General features: G+C 46.4%; 1 protein-coding gene across 1 annotated transcript in view; it reads right to left on the bottom strand.

Moving 5' to 3' along the window:
* The window catches only part of LOC138253708 (uncharacterized), a 309,351-nt gene that overhangs the window by 236,454 nt on the left and 53,170 nt on the right, over nucleotides 1-19,727 (bottom strand). Inside the window, exon 3 of the mRNA XM_069205800.1 lies at nucleotides 6,572-6,648. Coding sequence (XP_069061901.1) covers nucleotides 6,572-6,648 — 77 coding nt within the window. The remainder of the gene's footprint in view (nucleotides 1-6,571; nucleotides 6,649-19,727) is intronic.

Genomic DNA, 19,727 nt, shown 5'->3' with positions numbered 1-19,727 from the left:
GGGACTCGCTAGATAGGTGCATGCTTAGAGCGTATCGCCAGTGACTAAATAGGGAGGGGGACCAATCAGGGAAACTCCTCGCCTGGATACTAGGATGGGAGCAGGAGCTCCCTCCAATCGTCAAGATGTCCTAGGGGTATTCATAGAGCATCTACGTGGTGTACATAGTGCCGGAGCAGTGGTCCCACCGTGGTGGATTGAGGAGTATCCAAATGGAGTAGGGTTGCCCAGGCTGCCCTTGGGCTTGTGCAGGAACTGGAGAGTGAGATAGACATGGAGGAGTTGGGATCAGCCATCTAGGTCCTCAGCAGATCTAAAGCTCTGAGTGGAGATGGCTTTCCTGCAGAGTTTTATCAAGATTATTCTGTCACTCTGAGAGGGAAATTATTAGAGGTCCTCTGTGAGGCTTGGTACAGTGGGATACTGCTAAGCACGATGAGGGAAGGTATCATACAGGCCTCTCACGATGCTTAATACTGATATTAAAATACCTTGCAAAGTATTGGCATCACGGTTGTTGACAGTGGTCCACACACTAGTACATGAAGACCAGTGTGGCTTTATGCCGGCATGCAGCACCACTCTTAATATCCGGAGACTCACACATGTTTTGCACAAAACAATGGACAGTGCCTCTGAATTGGCTTTAGTATCACTTGACTTGGAAAAGGCGTTTGATAAGGTAGAGTAAACGTACCTATGGCTGTGCTGCGGGGAATGGGATTTTGTCCTGTCTTTTGTGGCTGGGTGCACCTCTTGTATACCAGCCCTTCCGTTTGTGTTAGTATCAGGAGAGACGTTTTGGGGGAGTGGGAAGTGGGGAGGGGTACGAGGCAGGGCTGCCCCCCCTCGCCGCTGCTTTACGTCCTTGAAATTGAGCCCTTGGCAATCCTGCTGCGTAAGAAGATGGCACAGTGGAGGATTAGAATTGGTGACTCTACACATGTTCTCTCTCTGTATGCAGATGATGCATTGGTATATGTCCATACACCCATCTGGGTGGTGCCAGTTTTGATGGGGCTTCTAGAGATCTTTGGTACGGTTTCGGGCCTCCGGGTCAATGTTGGGAAGTCAATCCTGTTTCCACTGGACAGCCTGGTGGGGTTTCCTGTTAATCCATTGTCTGAGCTTGGCCTCCGCTGGTAAACAGAAGGCTTTAGATATCTGAGTATATGGGTGGCGCATACAGAGGACACATATAAATGCTTCAATGAAGACAGTGTTATGACAAACCTTGGAGGGTCCATGGCATTTTGGAGTCGACTCTCCTTGTCTGTGATAGGTAGGGCAGCTGTGGTGGAGATGGTTTTTCTTCCACGTTGCCTTCATCTGGTTCAGAATGCCATGTTTCCACTCGGCTCCTGTTTTTCTAAAGTTAGATAGTCTGCTTATCTCCCTGGTCAGGGCCGAAAGCCAAAGAGTGGCCTTGTCTGTTCTTAAACGCAATTTGGAAGGTGACGGTCTTGCCCTACCCGTTGTGCAACACTACTATTATGCAGCCAATTAATAACATGCTGCGTGATTGCTGACAGTGTCAGACAACCGGGAGAAGAGGTTGTTCCTAGGTACGTTGGGTGGTGATACATTGGCGGAACTATTGATGTGGGGAGGGCGATCTAAGGAGAAACGTCCCTATTTGGTGCAGCACACTGTGGCAATCTGGGAGGCATTTGTGGGTGAAATGTTATGTAGGGCACCATTTGGCAGAGTCCTACACATTTGGGACCTTGCCTCATTCAGGGCTATTGATGCAGACATGGCTTTGGATTGCTGGAGAGCTGGAGGTTGTCAGACCGGTGGGGACCTGTACCCCGGGGGAGGTGCTTATTGATTTCCCAGAGGCTCAGGAAATCTTCGAGGTGGGGTCGGACCAGTTCCTACAGTATGCCAAACTGGAAAGTGTGGCGCAGGATGTTTGAGTTTGGTTTCCGGCTGCCCCGCAGCCATCCCAAGTGCTGGGCGGTCTGCTCAGATGGGGGGAGGAGGCACCTAATTCATTATTCCATAATGCTGTCAGAGATGATGTGTTGCACGAGACGCATGGGCGAGGGAGTTGGGGGGGGCCTGTAACAGGCGCTGATTGGGAGCTAGCGTGTACGCTGGTGAATAAAAGTGTCCTGTAATAGATTTAAATTGCTACATTTTAATTTCTTGAATCGTACAAATGTGACCCCTGGACGTCTCAATAGAATAACTCCAGAAAGGAATGCATGGTGTATGAGATGTGGGGAGCTGGGTGCTAATTTATTGCATCTGGCCTGGACCTGTGTTGGGGTTCAGGGATACTGGGAAGCTGTAGTGCCCAAGATAGCAGAAGTGACTAGCATTGCAATACCCTTGCCCCCGCTGGCCTGCCTTCTGGGAGTGGTGTCTAGACCAAGGGGAAGACTGATGCATCACAGGCTGGCCCAACTGGCATTGATGCTGGCCAAGAGAAGAGTGGCCATTTGTTAGATGAGTGCCCGGGTTCCTCTAGTGTCCTCATGGCAGAGGGATATCCTTGAATGGGGAGTAGCAGAACAGGTGCATATGCGCAATGCCCGCAGGGACAGGGGGGCTTCGGAGACAATCATGTTGTGGGGGGTCTCTTCTCCATAATTTTACAGAGGACGATGAACACGATTCCATGGAAGACTCTAGTGAAGGGGAGTGATGTGGGGCACTACTTATTTTTGACACTGTGATCTCTCATGACTAACATTGTTACTAGATGGTCCATTTCTATGTGAGCCTATGGGTCGTCTGGGCATCGGAGTGCAATTGGCCCTGTTCGGTCGGAAATGTGACCTTGGATGAATGTATTTCCCTTCTCCTTTTTTAAATTTCTTGTCATTGTGAACATGCCGCCATGACCATAACTGAGATCGCCCCTTTGTTGAATTATCGATATGCACTGATTGCTATACTTCTTATGTTGTTGTATTGTTTAAATCAAAACTGATAACAAAAGAGAAAAATACCAACTAAATTAATTTTAAAAAAACAATTTTTTTAGTACTACCAGAAGCTGGTAACATAGGCTTTGTGTATATGCTGCATGTGTCATTTTGATTTGAAAGATATAACACAAATATTAACACTATTTTGGCCACAAAAAGGGGAAGAAGTGTTTTTGATACAGATCTATAAGTACAATGGGTGAGTACCTTTGTTGCAAAACAAATAAGATCTGTGACCACATATGTAGAATTCTTGAGTATCCTCTGCTTCTCCTTGAATAATTCTGTTTCCTACGTTAAATATATTTGTTTCACATATTAAGCCCCTGAACACCTCATGCATACTTCCTTGTGACAGTCACTAGCTCATAACATGGAACTGAATCAAAAATGGATAAGTAAAGGGATATGCCTAATTTGTATTATGGAATTTCAGGAAACAATGATTTAATATCATTGGTATTGATACAAATCAAGATTTTTTATGTGGTGAAGATTAAAAACTTTTTATAGACTATCGAGTTGGGTCACGGAGCAGCATATTCTTTCACCGTTACAGGCGGGGTTCCGGCCTAAAATAAGCACGGTAGATCAGACCTTTAGGTTGGCTGTGTTACATTGGAAATATGTGGTTTTGGCAAAGCAACCATTATATGTTGCCTTTGTTGACTTACGTTCTGCCTTTGACTTGGTCCCTAGGGGGAAACTTTGGGAAGTGCTATATAGAATAGGGATTCCAGCTCATATAATTCTTTTATTGAAACGCATGCATGAAGATACATATGCCCAAGTGAGGTGGGGCAAACATGGTGAACTGTCCAATAAATTCCCTATTAAAAGAGGCGTCCGACAAGGATGTGTGCTAGCACCACTCTTGTTTTCCCTATTTATTAATGAGGTGGTGCAAGAATTAAGGACATGTCAGAATGATGCCCCCAATTTAGTCAACCAGAAAATCCCTATTCTCCTCTTTGCGGATGACTCCTTACTCATTTCAAAAACGCTGATGGGTTTACAAATTCTGGTGGATAAATTCTATTTATTTTGTGGAAATTCCGGCCTAGAGCTGAATCTGAAGAAAACTAAACTGATGGTGCTCCGCTCCGGACGTCGGAAGAAATGCACTATAAGGATAGATGGTGATATTCTGGACCAGGTTAGCTCTATTGATTACCTGGGCGTAAGGCTCACAGATTCACTTCATTGGGAGGACCAGGTTAGCAAGAGCGCTGGGCTTTTGCAACATCGGGCAGCATCCATATTGCGCCTTTATAGGAGTACGATTGCCAAAGCTGTATCCCCAGCAATAAAGATCTATGTGGCTAAGGCGCAGGGTGCTGCCGCCTATGGTTCAGAGATTTGGGGCATGGCAGATAGTAGTAGAATAACCAAAATTGAGAACAGCTTCGCTCGGGCTTTATGTGCATGCCCCACCAGCACCCCATTAGTTCCTTTATTTTTAGACTTAGGCCTAAAACGAATGGCTGACTTAATCATATTACGACCCTTGTTGTATTGGGTGAAGCTATGGGTAGTCCCAGAGTTGGTCGTAGATAGGTCCTCACTTCTAGAATTGTTACATTGTACTAATTCCACCTCCATACCATGGATTAGACATGTTTCCAGCTGGTTTTGCACATTGGGACTGAGAGATCTATGGGAGAACCCCTATCAACTTGAGAAATCTCATGTTAAAGTTCTGAAGGAGGCCTATTGGTTTTATGTAAGGAATGATTATATCTCCCGCAAATCTTGTGGTCGATTAACTAATCTTTTTATTGATTTTAAATGGTACCCAGAATTTGAATTATATTTAGATATAATACCTGACCTTTTAGGCAAAGGACTGTATGCCAGATTCCGATTTGGGACATTACCATTAATGGCCTTGACAAGCAGATGGGGACCCAATTTAACATCTGATATCTGTCCTGTGTGTTGCAATTCCCCAGAAACAGTAGAGCATTTTATGTTTTTCTGTCCTGCTTATTTAATTCCAAGGTCTAAATGGATCCGTAGTATTTGCCGGGAACTGAAGTTAAGGAAATGTGCTTTACCTTTGAGGATCCTGAAAAGTCACAATTCAAGTGTGTTAATTTATGCTATAAGCAAGTTTTTAGTAGAGGCATGGCGTATACGTAACTTTTACCTATAATGATCTTAATTGGTTTTAGCTTGGACAGAACTTATTCTTATTCTTTTATACATTTGGTTATTGATGGATATGTATATGTTCTCTTATGATGATTATTCTATTTTGTATTGTATTGCTTTGATGGCCTGATGGCCAAATAAAGCTTGTGCGTAATAACAAAAACTTTTTAAAAATATGTTAATTTGTGTTCTAGCCTAACCCAAAAGATCAGGAAATATGTTTAGTATTTACATATGTTACTGTTGAAGAAGTGATTTTAATTTAGTGTTCATTATATTTGTAATTTAACAATTGTGTTTATGTATAGGCTATGTGTCAACATGTTGTGGAGGGTTTGTTAATGTTTTATTTATTTGAACTAATATGTAAAATTAAAACTATATATATACTTTATAGAGTGTTCATTAGGGCTTAGCTCAAGCAACGTAATGGTACTCAGCCAAATTGCACATGTAACTAATGAAGAGGTCATAATATTAAAGTTAATTGTGTGATAAGTTATGCCATGTCTTCAACGTGTTTGTAATGCCCCAGTGGTGAAGAATTTCATTACAAACAACTACTGGAAAAACCAACAGTATTGGCTTTTGCCTCCACCCTTCTGGGAAGTATGCAAAACTTTAATTGAGAAAGAAAGAACGAGTGAAAGAAAGAAAGTAGCCAAGAAGGAAAGAAAGAAAGAAGAGAAGAAAGAAATTCATTTGGAAGGAAATAAATCAATTATTAAGGGAAGAAGGAAAAGATAAAGAAGGAGAGAAAGACACAAAGAGGATATCTTAATACAGAACAGTTTCAAATGGACACAATCTGGTATGCTGTGAAATAGCAGCAGTAAGAAAAGCAAAGCATTCCAAAAAGAATTTACAATAGCATTGGCAGGAGATGGGATCTGATAAATATAGAATGAGAATCAGAAGCATCCTTCTATCACATCAGGCTCTTAACACAAGTGCAACACTAAAATAATTAAAACAAAAAAGAAAGTAGAAACAAAAACTCTGACACTGAAGGGACCTAGGCTGTGTGTTCCTTGTGAGAGTGCAAAATGCAGTAACTCAAAGTGAAGTTAACAAGTGGCTTAAGTAGGCTAAACCCAGGCCCCATTCTATATGCTGTAGTGGGCAGAAGCAAAATATGAATGACACAACAAGGGGCCAATCGATAAAGAGATTGCTAAAAGCCCCTATATGTTCGTGTATCATACATTTTTTAGTAAAATCAAAATGCCTAGGCTAATGTCAAACCTGAACAGCACAGTAAAAACAATATGCATTGGAAAGTAATCATTTAAAAAAAGCCAAGAGTGATTTTACAATTCCAGAAAATAGCTGAGGAACAGGGCAAAATGTTTAATTTGGAAGATAATATGTGATACATTTATGTACTATTGTATGAAGCTAGTTGCTGTACAAGTATGGTTGCATAATAACAATCTTTAAACACATAATGGACAATGGAAGTTGAGATGTATACATACCTCTGTGAACTGGAGAGCTGTTGACCACGTGCTTCCCTGATTGCATTACGCCGTAGGTTTTCCATCCGTTCCCGAACCTGATAAATGAATTAAACAAGAACCTTAGTTTGTAATCAGCAACTTGGAATATGAAAAATATCATGAAAAATAAACCTTTGTCAAAATGTTCACATTCTGAATTACAGGCTGCAACTCAGTTTTCAATACCATGGGGTACGTTATTTATCGAGTACCATGAATAACACCTATTACGAGTTGGTGGATAATGATATGCAGACTTTGGTGTTTAACATACCAAAATTCACATGATATAGTAAACACCAAGTGCTTTTCCCCTGTTAATTTTCGGCAGGTTTGACATGTCGAAATTTACCAAAGGCAGTATTTCATGCATCTGATAATAATTATCAGATGCGTTAAATACATACTACCTCATAATTCCTATCCTTGCGCAAACATGGGTTTATGCATGTGTCGGAATATACTGACCAACCTTTAATCAGCGCCAGAGTGTACAAACAGGTTTAACTGCTATCTGCATCACTAACCACCATATAAGGTGTATATTTTCACATTTATACACTCAGGCTAGAGATACATGGGACAAAGGTTGAGGATAACTTTGACAAGTCTTACTTCCAGGTATGGAGGGTTGGAGAAAGATGCCTGTCTTCTGGGGATTAAGGACAGACCATACAAATCAAGGAGGAACCACAAGGCAGCTAACTAGAAATTTCTTACATGAACATGTGTACCTTGCTTTTGAGGAACATAGGGGGTTATTACAACTTTGGAGGAGGTGTTAATCCGTCCCAAAAGTGACGGTAAAGTGACGGATATACCACCAGCCGTATTACGAGTTCCATAGGATATAATGGACTCGTAATACAGCTGGTGGTATATCCGTCACTTTACCGTCACTTTTGGGACGGATTAACACCTCCTCCAAAGTTGTAATAACCCCCATAATGTTCCTAAGTACTGTGACAGCCTCTAGAGCAGGGTTCTGCAAAGTCGGTCCTGGAGAGCCGGGGCCTTGCCAGATTTTTTGCATATCCACATTTAGAAAAAAGATGTTTCAGAAATCTACAGGTTTCTACATGTGGATATGCTAAATATCTGGCATGGACCCGGCTCTCCAGGACTGACTTTGCAGAACCCTGCTCTAGAGTATTAGAAGCATAGGAATATTGTGTTAGATGTAAATGAATGGGGACACCTACTCACAGGTCAAATTTTCACATCCATAAAACAAGTTAAAGAGGAATAAGATATGTCCCTTTTGTACATTTTTTGAGAAAATAGAATTAGAAATGCATTAAAAGATTGGCTACCCATGTACCCCTCAGAACCTTCTATATTTAAAGTGCATACATCTTACATCTTGCTCTCCTGAGAAATATATTAGAAGGTATATGGGGTATTGGAGATGCAAGATCATCATCAAACAGAGAATTGAGTGAAGAGTGAGAGAGTGACATGGGAAGGCCTTTCGGGTCTCTCGATCGTACTTGGAGGACAAAGAAGTGACAGATGAACTGCGAGTAGTGAAAGTGATAGTGTCTCTTTTGAGGCATAGTTGCACAACAAAGTTTCTATTTTTGGCTAGTTTGTGCATGGAGAGTTTCAGGGTGACCCATCCAGTGGCAACCAAGAAAAATGGTGAGTCACAAAATGCAAAACCTCATGCATTTTCCATAGACTTTTTTGGGCAGCACTACGGCAAAAACTGCTAAATGAAATTACACCAAATTTGGCAGGAACATAAATGTTGGTCCAGAAAGCATGTTTTGTGATTTAGAGTATCCGTTCAGTAGTTTATGAAATATTAAGGATCACAAATATTTGTGTATCTGGACGGTTGTGTTCATGGGAATCTTGCAAGAGTTCCTCAAAGTCAACTGTAAAAATAGAGTGTTGTGACTAGCCCAGAATGGGCAATTTTTTCCTTTTGGCCAATTTCTCACACGGGAGTGAGTGCTCTGATGTTTGCCTGCTACATGAAGAAAAATATCTCAGGCAGCCGTTACAGGACCCAGGTCCATGCCCTGAAGTTATATTTTAAATAATATATACGTGGACAGGGTAGACATGTCCCGCCTTCCTGGGAACTGTGGGGGATGTCAGATAAAAGTCTCCCCTCCGGCCAAAATATATACATATATAGATTTTCTTTGAAAAAAAAAAGGTGGGGTCCCCCAAAAAAAATTAAAGGTGGCCTAGAGTTGCTGTGAAAAATATTAGTGTTGTTAGGCACCAGGAACCCCTTCCCCTGGGGCTGACATACATGTTAGGTGGGGCCATGCAGCCCCTCTTCCTGAGCCACCTATGGGCTACAGGGCCCGCATCCCCCTGGGCCAGTACTTAAATAGAGGGGAGTGGGGCACCGTGGACCCCGCCATGAGCCTTAAAACACTGAGAGAACCCCATTCCCTGGGGCCAGCTCACATACTGTGTCCTGGGAGCCCATTCCCAGGACACAGTTGCTTCCCTGCCCTCAGGAGTGCGAGCAGGGAAAGTAAGTCATCTTCCACCCATCTAGAGCTTTGAAAATGCTCCTTCCATGTGGAAGCGAATTCTTGTTTCCTTGCCCACGCTCCTGCAGATTGCTTCCATCTGGCGGGAGCCAACAAAAACAGCTGCCCCCCTTGTTTGGGAGTTGGGAGTAATAACAGCTCTCAACACACTCAAGATGGGTGCATGAGGAGACCTAGTTGGGGATGCTGGTTCTTTGGATTCCCTTCCAAGGCCACCTATGTAATGTTTGGTGGGTGCCCCAGAAGGCTCTGGGTGATGGGGTCCCCTGGGCCACGATCAGCTTGGGTAGGAAGATTGTGCAACCCATTCCATTTATATTAAAAAAGGCCACCGGAGATAAGGGCCCCAAAGAATTCCCTCCCCTTTTTTGAAAGATGAAGGCCCTGGGGGATATTATGCATGGGGCCCATAATGGCACGATGAGGGGACTGCATGCCTCCTTCCCTTTAAAATCTAAGTTTACCCCAGAGAGTAGGGTCATGCAGCCATCCCACACGGTGGGTGAGTGTGTGAGTAGCTGTATGGGTTCATCACTGGCTGTGTGTTGGTGTGTGAATGGGTGTTTGAGTGGGTGTGTGGGCGCGTGTGTGAGTCGCTTTGAGGGTCCGTGAGTGGGTGTGTGAGTGGCTGTGTAAGGTCTGACTGGGTGTGGCAGTAGGTTTGTGGGTATGTGTGGGGGTGTCTGGGTGAGTTGGTGTGTGATTTGGCATATGAGTGGCTCTGTGAGTGGGTGTACAAGTGTTCTTTTGTTCTGTGAGTGGGTGTGTGAGTAGCTGTATGGATGTGTGAGTGGTTGTACGTGTAAGTGAGTATGTGAGTGGGTGTGTGAGTGTTTGTGTGGGTCTGTGAGTGGGTGTGGTAGAGGTTTAGTTGGTCTGTGATTGGGTGTGTGAGTAGGAGTATGAGTGGCTGTGAGTGGGTGTGCAAGTGGTTTTGTGGGTCTGTGAGTGGCCATGTAAGTGGCTGCATAGGTGTGTGAGTGGTTGTGTGTAAGTGGGTGTGTATGTGCATGAGTGGGTCTGACTGGGTGTGGTAGTGGATTTGTGAGTCTATGACTGGGTGTGTGAGTGTGTGAATGTGTGTGTGAGTGAGTGTGTTAGTGGGTCTGCGAGTAGGTGAATGTTTTTTTAGAATGGGTTCTGCATCCATGGATCTGTCGTGGATTCACAGTGGGGCTGTGCCACAGAGAAGACACAGATCCTTGTGGGCTCCAAAAAAACACTTTTGTGGCATTTCTTGGCCATTACGTGTCCCTCACAGAACCCTTCGAAAGTTCCATGGTGTTAGAGTACCTCTACCTTGAATCCTTCAATCACTTTTAAGTCTTATTTCCACCCCACTGCGGTCAAGTCCTTATACACTAAATGGCAGCCACAGCTCTTCTCTCAGGTTGCGGCCAGCCAAACACGGCATTGATATTGGTGCATGGAGACCTGAGTCACTAGATATACATAAATTGTTTTTCTTTCATATCTACAAAACTACTGAACAGATTTACACCAAATTTTCCAAAAAAGATCTTTCTGGACCAAGATCTAGTTTCCTTCCAAATTTGGAGTCCTTCCGTTGAGCGGTTCAGGCTGTAATCGTGTCTAAAATCCCTATGGGAAACTGCAGGGGGAGATGTGTTTTTCTTCCCCCGCTTGACGAATCACCCCAAAACTTTCAGGATTCCAGCTGCCTGGCACACTATATTTGAAAATCGTGTGAAGATTTGCCAAATGGTACAAAAGTTATTACCAAAACAAAGACTGGTGACTGCCCACAGGTAATTATATATATATATATATATATATATAATTATTTTTTTCACTGAAGAAACCAAAGGCTAAAGGGACAAAGGGACGTTATAGTTAGGTTCTAAATTTACTCGTACAAAACCATAGAAATTCAGCAGTTGAGTTCTTTCAAGTAACTTCAACTCGCACCGTAAGGTAACTATAACTCCTGCCCTTGCCATGCACAGCTTTTTCTTAAAAAATTTCCTAATGTTTCATTTACAGTTTTAAGGATGTTATAGAAGTTGTCATGACTTGTGTGATATCTGGGGTAATTAGTAGTACATTGCAAGGGCACGAGTTATAGTTACCTTAGGGCGTGAGTTATAGTTACTTGAATTTCTATGGTTTTATAGGACTAAATTCAGAACCTAACTATAACATCCCTGTAACCTTTGTTTTTTTCAGTGAATTTCTAAGTATTTAAATTCTATTTCCTAATTAGAACGTCCTGGTAACTTTTGTTTTTTTCAGGGATTTTCTCATTTTCTTAGGGTAAATTATTTTTCACTAATTTACATTAAACCAACCACCTGCGGCCTGGCTCTCCGGTTAACGCCTATAACAAGCCAACCCCATACTGCTCACAGCCTTTGGGTGTGTGCAGTGGGGGTTGGCCGCATGGCGTGGCCTGTAGCAAGGACCTTCAGCCAAAAACTGTAACAAGCCAACCCCTATAAACACCCAACCCTGCGCACAGCAGAAGTGGAGGTTGGCCACATGACTGCGATGTTCCCAGTCCACACTGCGGCCAATCCCAATAACAACCCTACCCTACATGCCCACCCCCCGGACAATCTCGGGGACCCCATCCTTTGGGGCTTAGCCTAAATATTTAATTATTTTTGGGGGAGGGGGGCCGCATTGCTGCCCTAGGCGGATCTGTGCCCCGGGGATCCCATCAACTGGGCCCGCTTAAGCATTGAATTATTTTCTGTTTTGGGAGGGGGGCTGCGTGGGCCCCCTTCCCAGGCTGATCTCAGCCTCGGGGACCCCATCCTCCCTCCAGAAACTGGCCAAAACATTTTTTTTTTTTTTGCAGAGGGGGATGCCTGGCCCCCCTCCCCAGGCTGATCTCAGCCCCGGGGACCCCATCCCTAGAGGCCTGGCATAAACATATATATTTTTTTTTGTGGGGGCCTCAACGATCTTGGCCCTGGGGACCCCATCCCCTGGGGTGCAGCCTAATTTATTTTGGGGGGGAGTGGTCCACAATTTTGGCCCCAGAGACCCCCACTCTCTGGAGTGCAGCCTAATTATTGATTATTTTTTTGGGGGAGGAGGGCTGCATGGCCCCCCTCCCCTGGGCCGATCTGCGACCTGGGGATTCCATCCCCTAGAGCCCCGCCATGTGACCTGGGTGCCAATCAGGGTACCCAGTCACAATGTTGGTGACCTTTGGGGGAAGCCTGAAGGCCCCCACGGTCCTAGCTGGCTCCCCACATCCTGCGGGAGCCAGCATTGCTGTCAGAGAGAGAGTGCTGCCAGAGCAAACAGCTATACCCCGTGGGTGGGTACCCTGGGACACAGCAGGAGCCGGCGCTGGGGGAATGTCAGTCCCCAAGACCATCATTGGCTCCTTGAGGGGAACCGCACAGCACCCCTCCTTGAAGCTCAAGGGCTGTGAGACCTCCTCACTCAACTAGGAAACTGCCCTGGGAAAGTTGCAGTCCCTGGGGCTGAGGAGGGGTATGCCCCCCCGGGGCTGCAGTGGGGCTACGTGGCACCCCACACATATTCTGAGAAATGCCTCAGGGAAGTGGTGGTCCCACAGCAAAAAATGTAAAAGAAAATGCTTTTTAGCTCTGGTGGATGTCCCTCTGGGTGTCTTTATCCTGGTCCCTTTTCATTTTTTTCACATTATGTAGTGGGACTCAACTGAAGCAGAGTCCCAAGATGGTTGCCAACACTTCCTGGTTTAAAGTGTTGGCAGCCAATCAGAGCTGTGCATTTCCCTGCACAAGCTTTGTCTCTATTCACAAAGTTGTCATGGCCAGAGGTATACAAATTTATTTTCCCTTTAATAACTACAAAACTAGTGAACGGATTTACACCAAATTATATATATATATATTTATGTTACAGTGACGTAGTTAGGTTCACATTCTACATACACAAAACCATAGAAAATCAGCAGTTAGTTATCTCAAGTAACCATAACTCGTGCCCTCAGGTAACTATAAATCACATCCCTGCCATGCACAGTTTTGCCATCAATAATTTTATTGCAAATGTTGCAATTATATTATCAATGATGTTATAGAAGATGTTATGAGTGTTGAAATATGTGGGGTAATTAGCAGGGCATGGCAAGGGTGCAAGTGATAATTACCGTAGGACACAAGTTATAGTTACCTGAGATAACTCTAACTATGTGTTTGAGCTAATTGAGCTGGTTGTCTCCAGTGGTGCACCAATGTCCTGTCTTCTTCTAAGAATAGCCAGATATGTGCACATTACGTGTTGTAACCTTTTCCCTTATGCTGCTCAAGTGTCCTGAGTTAATGTCAGCCACAGAAGGCCACAAGTTAGATAACAGTGCAGATTAACTTTATACCCCCCGAGTTTAGCTCCATTCACACTACATCACTGTGTCCTGTCACTGAACTGTCTCTAAAGAGGAATTCCTTTAACAAATGGATTCCTAAGGCAGTAAACCAGAAAAGTTCCAGAAGTCATGACTTACAGTTACAATATGAAATGTTGGCAGAACCCAAATATGGATAATACTTAAAACAAGCAATGACTGAGAATACAGACCCATTCACCCTCCTTCTGTGCATCAATATGATTTCCAAATACTGGCAGCTAAAGCATTCATAGCTGACTTCAACATAAAATAATTTGGCCTGAAGACTTAGGTCCAGATTATGACCTTGGTCACTAAATCTAAAAATGAGTGAGCTTGTAATCTCATTATTGGCAGCCTTTTCTGCTGTAGTACAAATCGCAATCAGAACAATAACCAACACTAGCAATTGCATTGCCAGTGTCCCTAACTAGACTGAGTTCTATTCACAAAGGTATGTCTACATGTGCAGATTTACTACAGATAAATGTACACTTACACTTTTTTAAAGTGTTCCTACTGTGAGATATTTGCAAAATCTGAGTGTAAAGTTATTCAAAAGTGTAGACTTACATGCCCCCAACTCCAATTCCTGAAACGGGGAGAATCTAAACTTATGATTCTAAGTTACTAATGCAAAAAAGGAACAGTAGTATGTCCAGCACCACATATTGCCAACCACTGATACTGCAACACTCTCCAACAGAAAAATAATGGAAGCAGGGACCTAAAATGGAACCCTATAGGAAATGATGTTAAAATTAGTTCACTTTGTTTTAGTTGTTTTATAGGAAAGGGCAAAATGAAAGGATAACTATGGAGGGCAGTATGAGGGGCATCAAGGAAATGCCACTGGTGATTAACATCTCATCAACTATATTAACTTCAAATCAGGATAGGATATTACATTTTGGATTACCATCTTGCCCCCCTCCACCCTTAATTTTGTAAATATGGGAACTGAAATATATAAATCCATCAGAAAACTGAAACAAAATAAATATTCTGACAAACAAACCACAGAGGGTAAATATGGGGATTAATCAAGTAGAAAATGATTTGTCATAATCATAAATAAATGAGGATACACAAGAAAAAAAGAGTCTCAGATTCAAATCCTTAAAACATGGGATTTGATACTGGCACTGCAATATCCAGCAAATGCAAACAAAAGAGTAAATATTGTCCACAATCACCAGCAGGCAACAAAATGGATTTCTTCCATGAGATGATGGTGGAGGATATCAATCATTTAGGAAGGAAAAGGAAATGGAAGGAGAGGGTAAATATTACATTTAAAGACTGGAATAATAACAGTGCTCTAAAGAATGAGTTACTAATTATAAAGCCATCTGATAAAGGAGGTACTATTATCATAATGGAAAAGACAATGGTGGTCATTACAACCCTGGCGGTCAGTGTTAAAGCGGCGGTAAAACCGCCAACAGGCCGGCGAAAAAAAAAATGGAATCATGACCATGGCGGAAACCGCCAACAAAGACAGCCACTTTAACACTCCGACCGCCACGGCGGTAGAAACAAACACCGCGACGGTAACCGCCAACAGACAGGCGGAAGACAATGTACCGCCCACGGTATTACAGCAGGCTAATCCGCCACCTTTTCTGGGGCGGATTCACTGCGAACAAAAACACGGCGGAAACAGGACTTGGAAGGGAAAACGCTAACCTCTACACACCCCACGAGGAACCAGGATGCCATGGAGCCGGAACTGCATATTCTCCCTGCCTTTGTCTTCCTGCTCCTCTACCAGGAGCACGAACGCCGGCGGCAAAGCCCACGGTGAGTACTGCACCTACGACACAGGGGAGGGGGGAGGGAAAAGAGAGTGTCACACACACACACAACACCCCCACCTCCACCCACCACAACACACACACTAATACATGTTGATACATTACAGTTACACCCCTCAGCTCCCCCTGGAAGAATGCAGAGACAAAAGGAAATGATTGTAACTATTGTAATCTATTAAAATCCAGTACTCAAAAATATATATATACACGCCATAAACAAACATATACACCAAGAATACAAGTCCAGGTATTGCACCATTTAAGTCCATGGACCACTGGGCCCAAAATGCATGGGAGAGGCCCACACTCAATACCCGATCAAAACGGAGAGAACACTGCAGGGGCATCAGATAGAAATACAACAGGCACCTCAGGGGGAAGGGAAAGTGGGGGCACCTCAGCCGGATGAGTGCACAACGCCAGATCCACGAGGGAGCTTCATGCCCACTGCTTTATCCGGGGGAGTGCAAAGCCACAGTCTCTCAAGTCTTTCCAGTGGGTGGTTTGCCCACTGCTTTATCCTGGGGGAGTGCAACGTCACAGTCTCTCAAGTGGTTAACAGTCTCCACTGGTTCTGGAGGGGGCTTTGTGCCCAGAGTGCTTCATCCTGCCAAGGACTGGGGTAGTGGATGCCTATCTCCACTGGTTCTTGAGGGGGCTTTGTGGCCAGAGTGCTTCATCCTGCCAAGGACTGAGGTAGTGGATGCCTTTCTCCACTGGTTCTGGAGGGGGCTTTGTACCCAGAGTGCTTCATTCTGCCAAGGACTGAGGTAGTGGAGGCCTTTATCAACTGGTTCTGGAGTGGGCTTTGTGCCCAGAGTGCTTCATCCTGCCAAGGACAGAGGTAGTGGATGTGAATCTCCACTAGTTCTGGAGGGGGCTTTGTGCCCAGAGTGCTTCATCCTGCCAAGGACTGAGGTAGTGGATGCCTTTCTCCACTGGTTCTGGAGGGGACTTTGTGCCCAGAGTGCTTCATCCTGCCAAGGACAGAGGTAGTGGATGTGAATCTCCACTGGTTCTGGAGGGGGCTTTGTGCTCAGAGTGCTTCATCCTGCCAAGGACAGAGGTAGCGGATGTGAATCTCCACTAGTTCTGGAGGGGGCTTTGTGCCCAGAGTGCTTCATCCTGCTCGTGGCAGCCTCAGTAGCAGTGGTGCTTGCGGCGCTCATGGGCCTGCGGTGCTGGTGGGTGGCTCAGTGAGCGTGCTGCTGGCAGCGGTGCTGCTGGCGGCGGTGTCCTTGGCAGCGGTGCTGGTGGCGGCGGTGTACTGGGCAGCGGAGCTGGTGGCAGCGGTGTCCGCCGTGCAGGTTGGCAGTGACTTCCCTTTCTTTCTGTGCCCCTTCCCCACCCTGGTGGCGCAGCTTTCTTCCCACTCCCAACTGTAGTCCTGGGGGGGACCTTGGTGGCAGGTGTTTTACCCTTCTCCCTCCGGGCAGTGGCCAACTTCTTATGCTTCTAAGGTGGGGGACTATCCGTGGTCTGGCTCCTTGGCACACTGACTGTCCTGCTGCTTAGCGCACTCCAGAAGCCGGTTACTGCTGGCACCACTATTCCCGCTGATGTGGTGGCTGAGGTGCTGGGTTGGGACCTGGAAAGGCGTGCCCTAGGGGAATGAAGGGGTGGGGGAGGTGAGGGGAAGAGGTCAAGGTTGGACAGGAAAAGTTTTTAGACACACTGGGACGGGTAGATGGAGGGGGTTTGCAAGTGGAGGAAGAGGTAGTGGTTGTAGGGGGTGTACGTTTGCTGACTTTGGGTGAAGGTGCATGGGCTGGAGGCTGTTGTGAAGTAGGTGGCTGTTGGGTGGGTGTGTGGCTGCGTTTTTGAGGTGGGCTTACAGACACACTGGGAGAGGACACAGGGGATGTGTGAATGGTAGTGGGGGTGGTGAGTGCATGTGAGCGGGGTGTGGTGATGGGCGTGCTGGTGATGGAGCCAGTGGCTGAGGATGTAGTGCATGCAAGTGTGAGTGGAGATGAGAGAGGAGGAGGACGTGGAGGAGGGGGACACATTGGAGGCATTGGATGTTGGTATGTATACATGGGTATGATGCTTATGTGAGTGCCTGTGGGATGTGTGGTGCTTATGTTTGCCAGAGCTTCCCTTGTGTGTTGAGGTGTGTGCATGCTGGTCTGATGGTGTGCTTGGGATAGGCTGAGGTACAGGGGTTTGGGTCTGGGTGGAGGAAGTTGAGGGGGGAGGCCGGACACAGGGACAATGGCTGCCATCAGTGCTGATGCCAGAGTCTGAAAAGCTCGCTGTTGGGCTGCCTGACCAGAATGAATGCCCTCCAGGTATGCATTGGTCTGTTGCAACTGCCTCTCTACACCCTGGATGGCATTCAGAATGGTAGACTGCCCAACAGTGAGGGATCTGAGGAGGTCAATGGCCTCCTCACTGAGGGCAGCAGGGCTGACAGGGGCAGGGGCTGAGGTGCCTGGGGCGAAGGAGATGCCCACCCTCCTGGGTGAGCGGCCACGGGCACACGCTGAGGGGCTGCTGGGAGGGAGGTGCTGGTAGAGGGGGTGGCGACTGTACCTGTAGATGCGGGGGCACAGAGGGGCCTGCCACCGCAAGGGAGCTCACTTCAGAGGAGGAGTCCGTGTCGCTGGTCTCAGCTCCTGTCCCAGTCGTGGAGCTCCCCTCGCCCTCCGTCCCACTGGTGGCTTCAGACTCCATTGTCTCGCCCTGCAGGGCCATGTGGGATGCAGCTCCCTCATGCTCCGGTGTCACTGCTCCTCTGCCTGATGATGCTATTGCACACACGACCACAAAAAGGGGGGGAAAGACAGAAGAAAGTCATGTTGAGTGCATGCAATACCGCTACCGTTGAAGGACACTACAGACGTAGAAGACCGCTGTGCACTTAGAGTTCCCTAATTATTCACAGGGACATGGGGTACAAGGCCTATGCCCGACTGATGCACACATGGATGTCACACAAGTCTCTCTAGGTGTAGTTGCCTCTGAACACTGGTGGGGTGGGGTGCCACATGGCCTGCCTTACGAAGGGACCTTGCCTACTAAACTCGCCCTGGCCTAGGGGAACCCACAGCCCACCTCCCCCACCCAGACACCTCGTAATACGCGCAGATTCAGCTGAATGAGAGTGCACTCACCCCCTTGTGGCTGCTGTGATGCTCTCAAGCGCCCATCCAACTCCGGATACGCCATCGCCAGGATCCAGAACATCAAGGGGGTCATGTTGCGACGGGCACCCCTCCCACGTTGGGAGGCCATCCCCAGCTGGGCCTCCGCCGTCTTCTTGCACCAGCGGCGAATGTCCTCCCATCTTTTACGGCAGTGGACGCTCTGTCTGTGGTGGACCCCCAGGGTCTGGACTTCCTTGGCGATGGCACGCCAAATATCCTTCTTCTGGTGGGCGCTGACCTACAGGAATGGTACAGGGGAAAAGGTGGAGATATAACCGTCCGGACCGTCACAGTCATTGGCCCACGTTCCTTCCCTTGCCCTGACGCACATGCACTCACCGCCGTTTCATGCACGCCTCATTCTCCCCCCGTATCTTCCATCCACACCACTACACACAGGCATTGCCCATACAGCATGCTCACAGTGTACTTTCCTGTTTGTCTGGAGGACCGTAGAGTAGCATGTACTGGGGGAGGACCCCATCCACTAGCTTCTCCAACTCCTCCGTGGTGAAGACAAGGGCCCTTTCCCCAGAACATGAGCCATTGTCTCTTCCAGACTGAGGTCCCAGCAGCACTTGCAGTGTAGGTCCTCTCCTATCGAAGATCAGGTATCAAGTGAGTGAACAGACAGAAAATGGCGGTCACGTCTGCGGCGGTGCGTACCTTCACCGCCGGCGTACATCGTCATTGGCTCCTGGGACCCATAGGGTCCAATGTTAACCAATGCAGGATTACGCCGCGGTCTTCGACCGCCTACTGCGGCGGTTTACAACGCCAGCCCAGTTACCTCATATCCCCTTGTCCCACATTACAGGTCAGGCAGCCGCCATTTCAGGGGGCCACATGGCATTAATTTTACTTGCTTCACACATATCTAGACCTTGCATACACATTACGATAGGGACATAGTGGATTGAAAAATGTGTGCAATAAAATTGTGTTTTCGTACCTCAGTGTTGGCTGACCCTCTGAACGCTGTTCTCGTCCATAGGGCACGTCTGCTGGGGCAGGTGAGGAGATGGCGGCCTCCTCCGGTGTACAGACCACTGGTGGACCTGTCGACAATGGAAGAGCGACATGTAATTGTCACCTACAGACTGGACCGTGCCACAATCCTGGAACTGTGTGCCCAGTTGGATCTGGACCTGATGTCAGCTATCTGCCATCCCACAGGAATCCCCCCTCTAGTGCAGGTGCTGTCAGTACTCCATTTCCTGGCAAGTGGGCCTTTTCAAACAACAGTGGCCATAGCATCAGGGATGTCCTAGCCTATGTTCTCCAACGTGTTGTCCAGAGTGTTGT

The sequence above is a fragment of the Pleurodeles waltl genome, chromosome 1_2, assembly GCF_031143425.1.
Source record: "Pleurodeles waltl isolate 20211129_DDA chromosome 1_2, aPleWal1.hap1.20221129, whole genome shotgun sequence".
Taxonomy (NCBI): domain Eukaryota; kingdom Metazoa; phylum Chordata; class Amphibia; order Caudata; family Salamandridae; genus Pleurodeles; species Pleurodeles waltl.
This window is presented reverse-complemented; position numbering and strand designations above follow the sequence as displayed.